The sequence below is a fragment of the Pocillopora verrucosa genome, chromosome 3 (genome assembly GCF_036669915.1).
Source record: "Pocillopora verrucosa isolate sample1 chromosome 3, ASM3666991v2, whole genome shotgun sequence".
Taxonomy (NCBI): Eukaryota; Metazoa; Cnidaria; class Anthozoa; order Scleractinia; family Pocilloporidae; genus Pocillopora; species Pocillopora verrucosa.
Genome location: NC_089314.1, coordinates 5,280,102 through 5,298,931, shown reverse-complemented (window position 1 = coordinate 5,298,931; position 18,830 = coordinate 5,280,102). Strand labels below are relative to the sequence as shown.

General features: G+C 36.1%; 2 protein-coding genes across 13 annotated transcripts; one reads left to right on the top strand and one right to left on the bottom strand.

Annotated features, from left to right (window-relative positions):
• The first annotated feature begins 160 nt into the window (after window positions 1-160).
• LOC131770947 (transmembrane protein 199) lies at window positions 161-8,591 on the top strand. Of its 12 annotated transcripts, none has more exons than XR_010716879.1 (10): window positions 163-549; window positions 1,638-1,725; window positions 3,823-3,897; window positions 4,963-5,069; window positions 5,674-5,754; window positions 5,923-6,005; window positions 6,351-6,448; window positions 7,043-7,079; window positions 7,564-7,676; window positions 8,420-8,591. XR_010716879.1 is itself a non-coding variant. In XM_066163226.1 (9 exons), exons 6-9 carry the CDS (start codon window positions 5,982-5,984, stop codon window positions 8,495-8,497), a joined length of 252 nt encoding a protein of 83 aa, XP_066019323.1. In that variant the 5' UTR covers window positions 175-549; window positions 1,638-1,725; window positions 3,823-3,897; window positions 4,963-5,069; window positions 5,674-5,754; window positions 5,923-5,981; the 3' UTR covers window positions 8,498-8,591. The 12 variants fall into 12 exon arrangements, 6 of the variants coding, with proteins under 6 accessions (XP_066019323.1, XP_066019322.1, XP_066019324.1 ...); XR_010716878.1 differs by having other exon boundaries at window positions 164-549; window positions 4,491-5,069; XR_010716880.1 differs by lacking the exon at window positions 4,963-5,069 and having other exon boundaries at window positions 164-549.
• Window positions 8,592-9,948: 1,357 nt separating this feature from the next.
• On the bottom strand, window positions 9,949-18,698 carry LOC131770946 (uncharacterized). Its single transcript, XM_066163211.1, has 4 exons — window positions 18,454-18,698; window positions 14,935-15,032; window positions 13,996-14,262; window positions 9,949-13,508 (listed from the first exon to the last, which is right to left on the bottom strand). Exons 2-4 carry the CDS (start codon window positions 14,972-14,974, stop codon window positions 10,825-10,827), a joined length of 2,991 nt encoding a protein of 996 aa, XP_066019308.1. The 5' UTR covers window positions 14,975-15,032; window positions 18,454-18,698; the 3' UTR covers window positions 9,949-10,824.
• Between the last annotated feature and the right edge of the window lie 132 nt (window positions 18,699-18,830).

The following is an 18,830-nucleotide window of genomic DNA, read 5'->3' as shown; positions in this document are numbered from 1 at the left end:
AGAGGGGATGAGCGGGGGGAGGGGAGGGGAGCTGAAGACCTGGCGTTTCCAATTCCTCCATAAGTACTGAAAACCCAGAATTTCTAAACGATTTAGGAGGCATGTGAGAAATTATCTTAACCCCTGTGCGGTGAATGATTCAATAAAAACAAGGCAAACCGGATTGATACGGGGTCCACTGAGAGGAAGTATATTACAATTATTTATTATTATTATCATTTGAATGATTATGTATCTGCACTCCCACTCCCTTAATCCTCGTCACGCTTACTCCGCACCCCTCACTTCAACCTTCCTCAGGCGTTTTGATCCATCCAACAAGTTACGCCTTTCCCGATTGTGCTCGTAGAATGCTGGAAAGTTGCTAACTTCCCCTCGCGAGCATTACAAGGGATATTTGAAGTTGAATCACACGACGTAGCAATTGCAATGTTTTTGCCAAGAAGTGAAAACAAAGATGGCGAACACTTGGACACAATTCCAATCATGGCAAAATCAACCTTTACCACCAGGCTGGGAGACTAAGTATGATGGCAACATCGGAAGATAGTAAGTATATTCGAATCTATGCTTAAGTTGCACTCTTGCTAGAGTATGCATAAACTACACTGATTATATGAAAAACAGTTTCATTGTATTTGTAGCTAACAGCTACTGGCTCGTCGTGATTTTGAAATGTCCTGCTTGGTTTACTCTTGGCTAATTTCAATGCAAAAGTTAGCCAACTATTGGCAAGATGTCAGAAAAACCCATAGGTCATTATGCATACAGATCTCAAAAAAATGAACAAAAAAAAAATAATAAAAGTTTACATTCTGGACTAATGTTTTGTTTTAGAATAGTGCAAGGTTGTAAGGAAATCTTTCCTTAAAAGTCTAAGTTCAAGAAACAAGCAAACTATCTTTGGTTATCATTTTCATAAGCCAGACAAGCATTTCGCTCGCAGGGAGAGACTATTAGGGTTATCTCCTTACAATGCCTGTTAATACATTTTTAAGCGGAGGGTTGATAGGAAAAAAAATAAAACTCTACCATGGGATTTTGTGTGATCTAATGCTAAATTCTCATAGTCAAAATTATGAGAAATGTTTGTCAGAGAGTTGGGATTATTGATATTTAGATCTTGGGAGTGAAAGGGAAAATTATTTGTTAGAAAAGAAAAAATGTTGTTATTGGCCTTCAGTGAAGATGCTTATTATCAAAACCAAATAATGGATAATAAAATAATGTTTGTAGAGAGTTATTGTTCTTTATGAAGTAACTGAGATACTATTAGCACAAGACTAATAAAAAACCAATCATTTATTACACAAATAAACCTGCAGTTTTTTATTTAAAACAATAAACCACACTTTCTATCAGTTTACAGGTGTAATAACTTAGGCAAGGTGTTGGGAGAACACAAGAATAGTTTGTAAATAATTTGCTTCCAGGTTGGATTATTTAAAGGGTAAACTAATGGAAAGTGCAGCCTATTGGTTGAAAAACAAATAAGGGGGGTTAGAATGGGTAGAAAAAAGATTGATTGTTTTTATCGACTTTGAACACTATAATCAATTTTTAAGATTTATTGATTTACTTTTACATAAGTCCTCAATGGTTATTAGATATTTCTTTTATCGGTCATTTTTTCACAGCTACTTTATTGATCACACTACACACAAGACAACATGGGAGGACCCCAGGTTAAAGAGGCCAGAGGCCATTCCTTTGACTCAGTTTAAGGTAAAATCAACCATGATTTGAAACAGTATTTGGTTAATGGTCATAGATTTAAACTTAAACAAAAAATGACCAAAGTAAATCGGAATTAGGAATAAATAACCAGCAGCTAATAAGAGCTCACTGTACTAAATGATGTTGATGGATTGGAGTGAAGTGCAACTCAGAATCTAATCATTTGTGAGATTTCAAAATTATTTACAAGATTTCAAAATCATCAGGGCCCAGTTGTTCAAAGGCTGATTTAAGTGCTTTCCCAGGGTTAAATTTTAATCCAGGTTTCTATATTTCTTTTTTCCAAAGCCTTTTAGAGAAAATTTACCCTATTCTTTTTAGAACATCCAATGATCAAATTGCAAGCAAAAAGATATGAACTGAATTTTCTTTTCAAGCTTTCAGTCCTGAAATCAAATTCCATGCTAACCCTGGGTTATCTTAACCCAGATTTGAACAACCCAGGCCTAGCAAATTGTCATATCTAACAAGCCAACAAATGTTTAGTTAGTTAACTTGAAATTCTAAGTAAGATTTCAGACCTAAATTGTAGAACATGAAGTTCAAACACCACCTGGTTACATTCACTTGGAAATCACATAATCAAGTTAACACCAAAATACAGTTTTGTGTTGAGGACTCTGGTCAGTTGCAATATTTTAATAGCTGGTTTATGAAAAACTTGGCATGGGCAAAAGTTGCCATTTATGATAAAAAAAATTGTACGTCACAATTTATGAATGAATCAAACTTGTTAGAGCCAATTTGAGTGTAAAGATTGCCATTGAGTTCAAAATGGATGTAATATTTGCACCAAACTTAAATTTAAGTTTATTCCCACACTATTGGTGGGAGTTTGGAAAAACAAGAAAACAAGAATAAATTAGTTGAATTAAAAGCGCTCATTGATACCATGGGGATTAAGAGTGCCAGTTTGAAAGATAAATTTTTGTTCTCGAGTTTTGTGGCTTTTCCAACTGCCAAGATGTAGGGAAAGGCTGCAAACTGCCATATGCTGCTTAGAATGATTAGAGGGGGTAGCTCCATTTTCTGAATATAAACCCACACCTACACATACCAGGACAATAACTGATAGGACACATACAGCATGTAATTAGTGACACAACATTTTCTGCGATCAGTTGAATCTGGCTGAGATTGATTGTTGGAAATAACAGCAAACTCATGAGTGATAATAAAAACTAATGGCACACTTTCTCAAATCCAATGGGTTATATGATTTACTTGTGACCAGAGGAAACTGAAGGGCCGTGTTTCCTCTTTTGCCTCAAAATAATTCTATATTGCATTGTACTGTCATATTATGGAATTGAAAGTATACACACTACTGAGGATCAGTTTGACCCAAGACTAACAAATCTGGTGATTTTATTTTTGGCACAAATCTGTTAAGTGCCTTAGGTTTGGTTCCTTGTCTGTCTGTTATATGAAAAACTGAATACTTATGTCCAGGGGTCCTCAGATTGATTGCCAAAGATCTAACGCTGTCATCTGTCACACTGAAATGGATGATCATTAAAACTGTTTCAGTCCTGACTCAGTCATTGCTATATGGGGGTGACAAACACAATGTATTCTTCGAGGTGTTAGAATCAAGAATCACTGAGACAATGATTTCAAAAGAAATTAAATAACTTGTAAGAAATCTAAGTTCTCTGGAAATTTCGCCACTCTCGTTGTTTAAGCATTGTACAATAAGCTCTGAAAAGATTCCAATCTCTTACCTTTGTCCAAAGAGCTCCTGTTTCTTTCTGCACATGTTTCTATCACGTGTGGATGAATTTGTCCCTAAGGTGTTAATCAGGGATGCCAACAGGCCTCCATGGATTGACAGAGAAGTATTACAGTTGATCAGAAAGAAGAACCAAATCTGGCATAAAGCTAAGATGAAAGACTCTTTGAATGGTCAAATTTAAGAGGAGTAATCACTTATGTAACCTTAGTGCTGTTCTAAAAGACAATCCTCATAAATTTCGATCATATTACAAAAAGTAGGAAAATTCCAGGGGTTATTAGGGATCCATCAATGCAGGCCACCAGACCCATTGATCAAGCTAATTTATTCAATGCTTTTTTTTTCATTAGGTTTTTGCTCCACCTGATCATGGTAGCACTTCTAATTGCCTTCACTGACTAAACATAGTGTTGAATACAAATTGTGTGAGTTAAAATTAAGCCTTAACTATAATCTTAAACAACTAAAGTTACTTGATATCATCAAAGCTTCACTGAACCTTCCCCTAAGTTGTTACAAGAGTGTGTGGAGGAAATTTCACCTTCTTTACGCAGATAATTTGATTTTTCTTTGGAGCAGGGGGCTTTTCTTAAAAATGGAAAGATGCTAATCTTGACCCTGTTTATAACAGTGATTCTTAGTCTCTAGGGTCTTACTATGAAAGCATTTCACTTCTTGATGTGCTTTCTAAATTACTGCAAAGGCAAGTTTATAGTCTGGTCAGTTATATCCCCTTATATTACACAATGGCAATATGGCCTTTTGCCATGCAGATCAACTATGTCTCAATTAACCCAAGTAGTTCATCAATTTGCTAGGGCTCTTGAAATGAGGCGACAAGTAGATGTCATTTATTTTGATTTTTCCAAGGCATTTGATCAAGTGCTCCATAAAAAACTTTTGTTTATGCTCAAGTGCCTTGGTATCAAGGGTTCTCTATTAGCTTGATTTAGATCTTATTTATCTGGTAGAAGACACAAGGTTGTGATAGATAATTTGGCATCTGATTTTCTTCCAGTTATATCTGGAGTCCCCCAGGGATCTCTTCTAGGACCCCTGCTCTTCTTGATCTACATAAATGACATGCCTGGTGTAATTTGAGGGGCTACATCACTACACTCTTCGCTGATGATTCTAAGTGTTTTCATGTAGTTCTTGGCCAAGATGATGGTGATAAATTACAGGAAGACTTAAATAAGTTATTTGAGTTGTTACACCTTTGGGGAATGGAGTGCAATGTCAAAAAGTGTGAGGTTGTAAGGGTGGCATGCTTTAAATGTATCTATGAGAGAGAGTATTTTCTTGGTAAAACTAAGTTGGAACATGTTCCTGTTGTGAAAGATCTAAGTATTTTGATCAGCTACAATTTGAGCCAGAATCTCTACATTGATATTATCTCTTCCAGAGCCCAAAGAATTCTTAATTTGCTCTAAAGGACATGTAAAGATATAGTTGACACTAGGACTAAAAAGTTACTTTACATTACTCAGGTGCAGTCACCCTACACTAAAAGAAACATTACCAACTTAGAACAAATTCAATGCAAGGCCACAAGATTCATTCTTGGCAAGGAGTTTACTAAATACAAGTGCCTTTAGTTAGTAAATTAAATTTCTTACCTTTAATTACCATATGGAAGGGTAATTCATGATTAAGTGTTCTTTTTTAAAATCCTTTAAGAATCTATATGATTTGGATATTTTTGGCAATGTATAGTTTCACTCTTGTAACAAGCCTTTGAGAAATATTGATTATTTAAAACTTGATTTCCCTTTTAGTCATACAGAAACTTTTAAGAATTCTGTTTTTACTTGGGTTTGTCAGGCATGGAACAAATTACCTCTCAGCATCAGGGAATATAACACCTTACCAGTCTTTCTCTAGAAATTGTTTAATTATCATTATGATAAGTTCAGTGCCAATTTTTATTGGAAGAAATTGGTTAATAATTATTTTTATGATAACTTCAGTGCCAATTTTTTTATCCTATTTATCTTATTTCTATCAAAAGTTTGGAGGTTTTTTTTGTAAGTTTGACTTGTTCAATGTAATTAATTTGGAATTTGTATTAAAGTAGGAAGATTAGTAGTATAAAAGTGGAAACATCATGATCAATACAACTGATAGCCTGATTTTAACATCATGAGACAAACCAATAAATGTTTACCTATCTAAGAGTATTTTATTTCATTTCTTTCCAGATTCAAGCTCAAATATGTATTTATACGAGTTCCTCTGTGGAAGTGAAATTTATGTAGAGCTGCTAAAACTACCAGAAAAAGGTAGGTGATAAAATTTATTGTAATAATTGAAAAGTCTCCTTAATTGCCCAGTTTGAATTTAGCCACTGACTCTCTCTCCTTTGTCTTTTTATCAGACTGTAAATTTTACTTTACATGTACACATCTATCCAAATTGTCTAATATGAATAGCATTAATTTTTTTTTCAGTCAGAGTCCAGAATTCATAGCATGTCTAAAAGCAGAACAGGATATTGGAGTATGAAAGAATGGTTTCAAATATTGAGCGAAAGGTAATGCATGATCCTGAAAATTTCTTGATCAAGGAAAAAGATTGCTCTTGAAACATAAATTTTTTTCTGCCATGAAAGAGTATAAACCATATTTCCTCAAATAAGCACTTGAACAGTTATTCATAATTTTGGATAAAAGGAAGGGCCCTTATTGTAAAGAGGGCACTTAATCAAGGAGTGGGAGCTTATTATTCTCTTGTACTGATTCTGCTTTTGATGAAGCTAGATAAAAATGCTAATTTTCCTTCTGTGATATGTTAAGTCATTGAAAACTTACTTTCAGATAATTTTTATGTCATTTTCTCAATCCTGGGATGCCTAGAATCTTTGTCTGCATCTTAACAGTTAGGGAGTCATTTCTGGTAGGGCTGAGACATTGGGGCACAGGGAAACCAAGCAAAGACAAATTCTTGAGAAGAGACCACTATAAAGACTTTGACCTTGTAAGCAATTTTTTTTCCTGGGGTAACCTGAGAATATTAACCTTTAACTTTGTTCAAGGCAGAGTGGTGGGACAGTACAAAAATGAGTAGACTGACCTGAATTTAACCTTGTAACTCCTAAGAATGACTGGCATCTAATTTCTCCTCACCATATCATCCTTGAATCAAAAATTAAGGTCAGGAGAATAAAGGAGCTGATCACTCACTAAAGAAGCTCTTGATTGTTAGACAAATTCTCCATATTGGCATCTTAGAAAATGTCTAGAGAACAGTATGGAAATATGCATACTGATTTTAGGGTGTAGAGGGTTAGAGCTGAAACTTTCAATATTGCAATGCTTGCAGTTTGGGGGGGTGGTTACATAGTTTGCAACCATAGCTGCCACATGCCCAATTAAGAAATGTTGGTTTTGAACATCAAAAGGAATTCCGAAAAAAATAAATGTAAGAATGGAACATATATGTGTCAGAAAGTTGACGAGTCCTTTGGTCCATTAAAAAATGGTGAATTTTGGAGCTTGTGTGTGTGTGCTTGGTTCCATTATTTAAGATCATTTTTTAGCTTAACTTCCATTTTTTCATTTTGCTCTGTAGTGGCATCAAACTGATGGAATGCAATTTGGACAAGAAGGTGAGTATTGACAATTTTATTGAAAGTAATTACATCATTTTAACATGCAGATGAAACTCAAGTGGAGAAATGAGCCTTATTGGTGAGCTACAATTAAGGCAATTGCAGAAAAGAAGCTTAAAAAATGTTAGCTTCAATGTGATTCAAACCCATGTCTCCAAGATACTAATTGGGTGCCACTACAAACTGTACTTAAGAGCCTCAGGTTGGGAGTGATATAAATTTTGGTGAGTTCTGGTTGTCCTGTAGTGGAATCTGATAAAAATTTAATAAAATAATTCATGTTGGAGAAATGATCCTTTCAGGCAAGCTGTACTTTAAGCTCAGTCTTTTTCTCTGCAATATCACTTAAATCTGTTAAACATTTGGTTGATATCACTATTTATTTCCTTGTGGGTTTTTCATAGTACCGGTAATTCATATCTGTGACCAATTTGTTTCATCCAACACATGCTAAAACTGTAACTCATGTTTTTCCTTTCAGTTCGCTCTGTTGGCAAACAGTTGTCTTCAATAATCAACTTCCTGTTGTCAATAATTGCAACATTCACATTTGGTTACATTGCATCACAGTACGCTTTTCCTTCCATTGCTGTGGTATGTAACTTTGAAAGGTGTTATGCAACAATACTTACAGCTGTAGTTCTGGAGTAGGGAGAAGCTTAGACTAAAGCAAGTTTTAAGGGAAAAATATGGACCCCCCATTATAATTCTATGAGGTTTTAGTATACCCCCTGCCCCCCCCCCCCCTTCCCACACAGGTAAATAGTATTTTTTGCACATGCCGATTGGCTAGTTTGGAAGTGATTAGCAAGTACTATTTACCTCTGAGTACCCAAAGGAATAAGTCAAAATCACACCTCAAGAGTTCAATTTCAGACTATTTCTTGGTTTATCAACAAAAACAGGCTTATTTTTTGCTTTCTGTGTTGTTGTGGTATTTACTTATTATAGAAACAATTATTAACACATGTCTGTAAAAGTGGTGGAGATTCACAGAGCTACAAAGCCACTCATAAAATATCCTCCATGCTCAGAGATTGGGGCTTCTATATGTTTTGAAAAATTCCCTTGGCACAAGTTAAAGCTAGCCAGAGTAAGAAATGTTTGTGAAGTTGAGATTAACTTTGACCCAAAATCATGGCCTTTGGAAAACCTCTTCAGTTGTAACTTTTGGTCAATAACAGTCTAAAATTAACCTATGAACCCTTGTCAACAAACATGGAGAATTCAAAGTGATTTTTAATCTGACAGTTCAGCTAAAAGAGGGCTGTGAACTGAGTAATCCCTGACCTGGTTGGAATCATATAACTGATCATTATTGTTTCTTTTTGTTTCAGCAAGTGATTATTGGAGTTTTGCTGGCATTCATTGTAGCAATTGCTGAATTGTATTTCATGGCTAGAGTGGAGATTTGATTGAGATGAAAATCAGTTTTCATTTAAAAAATAATAAAATAATTTTATGCTATAAATGATGAAAATGGAATAAACCTCTCATCTGAAAAGTGAATGGTAGTTGCACTTGTGTGCTTAAAGTGATGTTGCACTGAACACTATTTCCTCCATATTTTGTTGTGGCACAAATTTTATATTAAGAATAGCAATAATATTATGTTTTGGTATAAATATGCAGGCCAGGTGGGGAATGAAAGAGAAATTAAGATACTACACTGGACATGGGATATACCAACAAGGAGTACATACACCTCTATAACTCCCCATATTTTGGCTGGCTTACTAAAGAACAGCTGTTTTTTTTAATTCTAGAAAAATAGCAAACAAATTTGGCAAGAAAGCTGTTGCCCAAGAAACTCTGATAGAGTCCTCTGGGGAGCTTTTTGCCTTGCAAAAGACGCAGTCAGGCATATATAAATGCTAATTACTGGTTGGGAGGTCTATATGGGAAGAAACAGTACCCAAGGTTTTGACAACGGGCAGACAAACCTACAGCCTTCCTTAACATTTTTGACTGTGGTTTAAAGCTTTACTCATTACAGCCAATCAGATTTTTAAGGCTGGCCTGCTGAGAGGCTTCAGAAAAACAAAAAACAGCTTTAGAAACTCTTTACGAAAGCCAATTTACATTATCAACTCAGTTGGTGAAACTAAAATTATCTTGTTATACTCCCCATCTACCCCAACACAGCACCTTGGTTTCTTTAGAAACTTACACCCTTTATTAATAGTTATAAGAACTCTTCACGTGCATTAAGTCAATTGGCAAATTTTTGAATAGGGGAGGGAGGAGGTAGGCTTAAGGCAAACCCATCACCTTAAGCCAACAAGGCAGGGGGGTGAAGGCATGCTTAGCAGGACTTCTTTTTTCTTTTTCTTTTTTTTTTTTTTTTAAAAAGTCTCTCCCTCTGTGTGTTCCCTGATGATGACAGAAGTATGAAGTAGACTATGGACAACTGACATGCCAATTTGAGGAACTATACTATTTCTGACCTTGGAGGAAACTGTTCTACATCAATATCTATCAATTCTAGACTTAAGGTAGGATGCAATGAAATGTTATTTTTTTAACGTAAATTTTAAAAGAAAATATCCTATGGTGACCTGTTCACAGACCATCCACTTTGTCTTAGCTCATCGTTTAGAGCACTGTTTTCAGAGCCCGTCCAAGTATCTGCATGCTATGATCGCATTGAAAAATACTTTTTTTCAAATATAAAAACTGCTCTTGTTTACATATTTGCCTTCACTAATTATGGAGACAAAATGAATTTAGGCTTATCTGAAGCAGACTCATATTGATTTAAACTTGACACGCCATTTCGTAGTGACGTGAGGGAAAAAGTTATAAAGATGATAATGACTTGAGCAGAAGTCGAGAAACCGTCTTTTTATTAAGTCTTCGTCGAGAACATTATTCTCTTCGTTTTTTCGTGCTCCGCAAGGATTCTCGCTCCGCGCGCTCGACATTATACGCTCCTCTTACGTACCGAAAAAAAAAATGAATAAAACTTGGACAGGCTGATCCAATTCCGTGAATTTTTAATTACCTATTGAAAGTTTTTCATACATTCAGACCTTTCTACGTTAAAATTAAAATATTATTTAATAATTCTTGATTCTAACCTAAAATAAAATGTAACCTCGAGTCATCTAACAAGCTCTCACAAGCACTCTCTTAGGTACTTAGGTCCAGTAATCTGGTCTAAGTTAGATGGAAAAATAAGAGCACTAAGAACGCTGCAAGAATTTAAAAACGCTTTACATAAAGTAGATATACAAAGTTTAATCTCTTCAAATAATTGCAAGAACTGTATTTTATGTAAATCTTAAATATTTTAAATATTATCAAGATCATATTATTGTAATTATTATTATCTTATTATCTCATTATATTAAGGTTATTATCTTATACAGGGTAGGGTATTATAAACATGGGGTCTACTATTTCGGGGTAGGGTAGTTTTATATGGGAAGAGCTCTTTTATCATATTCCAATAAATTTTTAATGCTTAGTTTTATATAGATTAGATTAGTTTAGTTTAGGTGTCCTTACTTAGTGGGAAACTGCTATCTTATTTGACACGTAAATAAAGTTTATTATTATTATTATTATTATTAACAAGTAGCTGGAGACAAGTTCCATTGCCTGTTGTTACAATTGACATTCCATGAAATCAGGCAATGTAAGTGGCAGACGTGATACTTAAGTGACGCGATACTAAAGACAATCATTCCTTCTGTCAGTGCAAACGTCTGTGTCCTTCACTTGGTGAATGAACATAGCGTTACCAATAAGAAACATAAACCCGAGGCAGTGCTTTTTTCACCATAGATTGAACCGTGTGCTCGTCACCCAGTGGATTGCCATATAGGCAAAAGTGTCTCAGCTCTGAAAAGAATTTCAAATTATCCAACAGCTCACGTAAGTCCCGTACATTCAAATTTAAAAACGAAAGATTTAAAGTACACAAACTGGGCAAGAAACGACAACCTCCTGTGTTGAACGTAAATAATTGTGAAACCAGAGATGTTCTGTCTAATCCTGTTGGTGATGCCTCAATCTCGTTTGTTTCTAGAAACCCTCTTCTCGGCCCAGCTATCGAGAGCTCACGTAAGGACGACATTTTAGAAATTGACCGACCAAGCGTGGCGGCTGTGACTGGAGTCAGTGTAATGCCATGCAGTCCCAGTTTCTCAAGAGTCTTATGCGTGATACTAGAAACCAGTTTGTTTGTTGCTTCAGCACAACAGTTATTCAAGTTAAGGTTAAGTGAGACTAGATTGTTAAACTGTGGTAACAAACCAGCGAGCTTCGTTACGTCGGCTGACGTCAGTGACGGCCAGTCTAAAGGAAATAATAGGGAATAACCAAGCTCTACCCGACACGTACTGGGGTTTGGTACATATTGAAGAAGTTCACAAGTACATTTAGTTACTCTCTCACATAAAATATTTTTTAAATTCTTACAATCTCTAAAAATGGTAACAAGACATTTCATCGTTCGCTCGTTGACATCTGTATAAATGTGAAGAAAGCTTAGATATTTCAAACAGAATCCCTCTGATGACGAACTTGTGGAGTGGGATGGAGTGGAAGTCAAGTTGGTGACATCAAATAAGTCAGCATGGATATTACACTTCAGGTACAAACGAGTGATGTAAAAAAACGCCTGACCGTTATGGTAATGAAGAATGCACGTGAAAAAACACAAACAATACCGAAAACATCTGATAGCTTCGAACTTTCTTAAAAATTCCCCGACTGCGACAACCACTGAATTCTCAGTCATCCTAAGGGGAACGTCCAAACACTCGAGAAACTCGATCCACTCGTATATTTTCATCGCCTTTTGATGAAAAATTTCCTTTACAAACCAAACCACACCATTAAGAGTAATTCCATTTAAAATTCTCCGTTCGGGTATAATTTCACGAACTGATTCTCCCTCAACAAAGATGATCCCATCAGTGCAATTTAAATAATGTCTTAAGACTTCAGTTTTGGTTTGAACTTCACCAAATGAACTATTTACCAGGGTAATAAAACACTGGCGCTTCCTAATGTCACACAGTGGCTCGTCGGTCCCATCGGGTATCAAATTTGACAAATCCAGTTCTGAGTCAGAAATTCTAACCGATTTCAAATGTTCAAAAACTTTCACTGCTCCATCATCAGACAAACCGCAAACAAATTGAAAAACATTTTCTAAGGATCTAAAGTCGTCCAAAGTTCGGGTGCGGTCATTAATTTCACCGAGATTTCCTTCAGGAACACATCTGTAGTTAATATACCAAGCTGCTAAGAATTCTTGTATGCTCTTGTGAATAAACGATACCATCCCTGCTGGTCGAAGATTCTCTGAGTACTCACTGACTTGAAGTAAGCCTATAATCCGACTTTCTTCGCAAATCCGGTTGGCATGGGACAGTTGATCATACTCGAATACATGATCGTCCTTCATAAGACATTCTAACGCCACCTTTCCAATTTTAGCCAGAATCTCTTTGAAATCTTCAACTTTGTGAAAGTTAGCAGGAGAACATTTCGCTGCATTATGATTCAAAACGTACTGAACGATTTCAATGTACAATGTTGTTTTGGAGTCAGGAAAGCTCTGTGCGCTTCCTTTTTTCCACAAAGTGCAAAAGAACAGGAGAAGTAGCGGAACTCTCGCCAGATCGTACAGGTTTCGCTTCCAAAGATGAAACCGTAATGCGCCGGCTTGTATTTCGTCACCAAGCATTCTGACCATAAAGGAGTACATGTCCTCTTCACTGAACCCAGTGATCTCAGCATGCACGTCCTTAAACTCTTTCAGCTCATCCGCTTTGGAAATTCGTGTTGTTATCAACACACAACAGTTTCTCAGCTTGTTTCCTTTGAATATCTCAAAGATATCAGAGTTGCTTCCGAAATGATATTCGTCGTATCCATCAAAAACGAGGAGAACTTTGTCTTGGTTGTGGGTGATGTAATTCAGCAGACCGTCCTTCATGGCTGTGTCCTCATCGGCAAAAATATGGGAGGCACTTATGATATCTCTGAGGTTTTGGTATTTAGATACCTTTTTGAGATCAATAATAACAGCAAGCTCGAACTTCTTCAGGATAGCTCTCTGTTCATCTGTCAACCTGTTTTCGTCAAGTTCAGCCCAGTCCATAGCCAGTTTCTTCACAAACGTACTCTTCCCGATTCCAGTCTGCCCTTGCAAGAGTATCCTGTTTGAAGGCAATCCGTTCTTGTTTTCAGTGAGCACATCAGTGTAGTGATTCAGTCCAGCCTGTGACGACCCAGCTGGGGTTTGTTCTTCTTTCACCAAGGACAGTCGAGTGTAGATCTTGTGAATATTCACGGCACATTTCTTGGACCACACAGAAGTTGGCACCGTGGCGGTTCTTTTGTAATGCTCTGCAAGTTTACACCGGCAGATTTTCACATCAAAATGATTTCTGGGTACGTCTGGTATGTCTGTTTCAAGAAAACAAAATCCCGATTAAAAACAATCATTAAAATGGTGAATGTTCACCCATGATACATGTCAATGGCATGTACAATTTAAGACGAATTGTTAACAGCTGGGTCTCAGGCTTAAGGTATGACGTCAGAATCTGTTAAAGGACAATTAAACAACCTACCACCATAACCCCCTTACCCCCCCCCCCCCCCCAACCCACCCATCATTTGTACACTGATAATAAAATATTTTAACTGCCTGGTTTTGGGTTACAGATGGGCTTAATTTAAGTGTCTGCATGCGTTCACCTAATAGTGATGTCCTCACTTAATAGCGATGTCCTCACTTAAAAGCGATGTCCTCTTAAAGCAGGTTTGGTTTACAGTAAACATGGGAAAGGAAACCAAACTTTGGCCAGCGTCTGCTTAGTACAAAATTCACTGTCATGGAATAAATCATTTCAATTATTTCTAATTAATTAAAGTTTTTGAAAATAATTACCGTGATTGTCACAAATTTGCTCTGCTAAGTCTTTGCGCTGCACGAGTTTATGTTGTAAAGCAGCTTTCAAAATTTGATAAGTTGCCTCAGAACCATTCTTCTGTTTCCAGTGCATTAACATGGCATACCCTCTCTTCTCCAAATCCTTGTGTCTTTGTTCTATATTCTCTAGTTCTGGCTCCTCCACTCCCAGGCAACGCCCAAACGTATCCCACTTGACACCAATTTTTTTGCCTAATTCCTGTAGTTCATCATTATTTGGTGTGCCTAGTTTTATTAAAGAAAGGAATAAATTCTATTACTGGGGTCTTGTCCAAGAGATAAACAGATCACATCATAGGAAACAAACATTTTTAACCTAGTTCAATTGTGCCAATCAGTTCTCAGGACCACCACAAGCAAAGATGACAAAGAATTTAGAAATCAAATCCTACTGGTCAGATTTAAGTAATTGACCCTGTAATAAGTGACAGCAATAGATAATAAGATAACCCAACACATGACTTAAGCCAGGAGCACATTCAAGATGCTCCAACATAGCATCATCTGTGCTACTCGCCAAAGCTTTAATGTTTGAATAATGAATTAAATCATGTATCCCAAGCCCCTGCGCCGATAGTGGGCTTAGTCAACAAGAACAAAAGCAAAAAGGCAGAATAATACCACTTCATGTGAGAAAACAACAGGAAATACAATGAATAATTGAAAAGGAACATTCAAACCAGAGATAAACAAAAATTAAAGGTCATAATCAGATCCAACAGCTAGCTGTCAAAAGCCACAAAATGTTCTGAGGGGGAGGAGTATGCTGTTAGGTAATAATGAAAGCATGGATGTAATGTAGCGAACCGATCATATTAAAGAATTTTAAAAGTGCAATATTGAGGTTTAATCAAAGTGCATTTCTTCATCTTCATCAACTTCACATTGACAAATTACCATGCAACTCCATTGTCTGACCACACCTATAACTCTCCATCAGTAGAGCAAGTGTTTCACTTTCCCATCGGGCATATAAAGAGAAAGCTACCAGATCTCTGGAAAGCAAATGAGATAGCATGAGGATGCAGTTTTAATTACAATTAATTCAAGCTTAATTTTTTAACTTATTTAGGAAATACAGATTACCTGTCATGGGTTTTGTGGCTGAGTGTTGAAGGAACTTAACCTGGTTTCATCACAGGAACTTATAACCCCCCATTCCCAGCCCCTCTGCCACCATAATCTATAATAATTTGTCAAACATTCCCCTCTGCTGATAGTTTTCAGATATTCATCTATACTCTTGGGCTGAGAATGACACTGTGAGAGATAAGTGTCTCCTCATCCTCAACATTCTAACAAGAATCCACTGCTTCCAGTTCAAATTAGAGTTCAAAATGTTGTGGATGGATTGAGGAAAACCAGTATAATTATAACCCCATGTTGTTTGTTGGAAAATGTATTGTTTATTGTTTGTAATGTATTAAGAAAAATTTTTCTTAAAAAAAATATATCATGTCAGCCTTTTTCTCAGTTTTTAAAACCTAATTGACTTAATACATGCAAGAAGTATCCTTAATACAAATAACTGTGAGTTAATACAGGTGTATGTATTGTGCCAGTGAGTTATTTATGATGCAAAAATGTAGGCTAAAGAAAAGGCAAACAACTTTACAAGTGGTGTTTTTCTTCAAGTCCAAACCTTGAAAGTATGGCACAACCTTGATCTGTTTAAGAGCATGTTTGCAAAATTAACCATAGTCTTGAAAAGATAATAAATGGTTGCCACAATCATATTATTCTAAAATTCACTCATTTTTCCCTGAATTTTTCTTGAAAAATAATAAAAAATTTTCATGACTAAGTGTCAATGAGCAATTTCATTTATGAGTACTGAACTCGGAACCTTCCCTCACAGCCATCCTCTCCACCTTTAAAATTTATACCTTTAGCATGTTACATACAGTTTATAAGAACTGATAGTTCCTCAGAGTAACATGGAAAAGGATTGATTTTCTTGGAAACAAAACATCAGCTTATTATGCAAATTTATTTTCCAATGTACCGATCCAATAACTTTCATGTCCATGAAATGTACCAGATAATTGAAAATGTTAATAAGCAATGAAAATAGAAGGAAAAGAAAATGCATGATTTCATTCACAAATGAACTTGAACTTACATTACAAAGGGAAACGATGTAGTGGTCAGCAGTCTGTCAGCTGGACACAAGGAGCATTGCCAAGATTAACAACTTCATATGTTATTTTCTTGAAATTTAATCTTTTTTTAAATTTCAAATTTTCTGTAACCTGTGGCAGTAATAATTTCCTTTAAATCTTTGAACAGCAGAAAAATGACACCAAGAAAGAAGGCATTATAGTAAGTGCCAAGATTGCAATGGAGGCCATGTTGTTTCATCAGATCACACTGTCTCAAAAATAGGAACTGTACAGTCAAAATGTCCCAATCCTTGCACATATCTTGAGGTAAATGTGGAACACAGAATCGATTCAAACATCTTAACCTAAGCCTGTTAAATCATGCATTAAATTATACACAAGGCCGCAAAATGGCTATAGAACAAATTTGTCCAATTTTACCTAAATTCACATAAACTCGATCAATTAAATGGCTTGAAAGCCTGGCACCTACTTCTAAATTTCAGAGTATCAAATTAATAGAATTAAATAGTGCAAATTACAGAATGTGTGCTATTGTTAGTGTCAACTGATACATCAACTGATACATGACAATGTTTATCAGACTTTTAATTCTCAACTTCTCTCAGTGACTACCCCACTCTGGAAGATTTCCTCTGAACAGATGCACAATAACATTGACTCTATTTGTCATGACACCATCTCCATAAAACCCTGCGCATCCATGCAAATTTGGCTATAAGAGAGGATGAAGAAGAATGTACAGACAAGAAACTGCAAGAAACTGGTCACAGCACTTGGGAATAAAGACATTTTTAAACTTTAATTAACTTTTCCAATAATGTTATCCTATTTTCTTACAAAGTGGCTTGGCTGGCAGTGAGTAAATATGAGTGAAGTTTTAGGCATGCTTTAACAGCCCCTCAACTAAATATAAACTCATACTTGGTAAAGTAGCAGTGAAGTGTCAGTGAAGTGTCTATTAGACATGTCAGTGGAGAATATTGACAAATTTTGATCAAGATATCACACAACTGTCAACTTGTATAAATTTGGTTTTTAAAAGACAAATTTAAACTTTCTTTACCAGCCTAGTGAAATTTCCATGCAAACATTTCAGCAAGCTCATCCACTGAGAACACATCAACAAATCTCAAACAGTGCAGAAAGTTGAAATTAAGTGCAGAAAGCTGAAGTAGAGTGACAACAAATTTTAATTACATTGACCAACAAGAAAGTTGCAAAAGCTCATTAAAACCAAGCATAAGATAGGTTAGGAGAATAAAACAACATTAAAATTCAGAGATTGAAAGAGAATGCTTGGAGCAAAAACAACTCACACAGCAAAAAAATCAACTGGCTTGAAGTCTGGTAGTCTTGGCATATCAAAGACGGCACCAAAGTTAAATAGAAAAGAACACACCAGGGGCCCTCAACAAAATGTTCTGAGAGTTTTATGCTATACAGCTCATAAGAAAGAGAGGGAGGATTGCAAGCCTGAGCCACTGTGCAATGCTTACTGCTATTGACTGTACATAACAGAGAAAGAGTACAAATGCTCAATTACATTATTTGTGATAGAAAAATGTTTGCATGTATATCATTGACAAGAAATCCCATGACTTCTCTTGAGCAATTTGGGAAAAATCAGCAATGGTAAATTTTCAAAGACTGAAAATTATTATTAAGTCTTTGTCTAGTCTTTGTGTGCTAGTGTGGACAGAAAGTACATGTATATGTGCAAAGTAATGTGATAGAATACTCCAGAATGTTTTGGAATATGCACGTGCTTAGTCGTGTTCATGGTGATTTCATGTTCATGGTGATTTAAAAGACTTTTCAAGACTATATATACTCATCATATTACAGACTTTACAACTGGTGCTTACATCAAGCTGTTGATGCCATTTCTCTAATAATAAAAAATAAAGCTGTGTGTTGCAGAGTACAAGTACAGTGATTACCTTCGTACGATCGATATTCATTTTAGTTATATAAACAAAGCTACTTGGTAAATTTTGGATCGAACAAGGCAAGAGCTGAGACAAAACAAAACAATTCAGAGACGCTGTGGGGAGAATCATGCCGTTTAAGCATAAGTAAAGGAAGGGGAAATGAACTTGACGAAGTCGTAACATAGCCAGCCCTTGCTCCACTGCGGAAGTAATTTCATTTGTTTGCTTCGGTGATCTCGCGCATTGGCCAGTGTTCTCCTTTTCAGGCAGAACACTGAAATTGCCGTAAATAAAATTGAACATAAACTCTCTGAAAGAGAAAATCACTATTAATAAGCCTTATGTATGAGCACACATACCTTAAAACTTTGAAAAACCAGTCGTATACAGCTTTGTAGATCGAAGGTTCCTCAAGTACAACATTTACCGAACACTCTCGTGAAGCATGTTGTCCCAGCCCCTGCGCGATCAAGTCTTTCCGTCTCTGCCCAATCCAGTTGAACGATTCATAACCAGAGCCCTATTCCGTGTTGCTAATCATAGCATGCAAGTAATGCCAGTGGATTTTTCTTTCTTTTTTCACTATAAAATAAAAACAAGCGGCACAAATTTGGATGGAAGCAGTTTACAATGGGGTGGAATGGGAGGGGTCTAAGGGTCAGCATTAGATTCCATCAACATGATCTCGAGACCGAAATTACGATTATCGTTATTTCTAAATTGGCACCAAATTTAT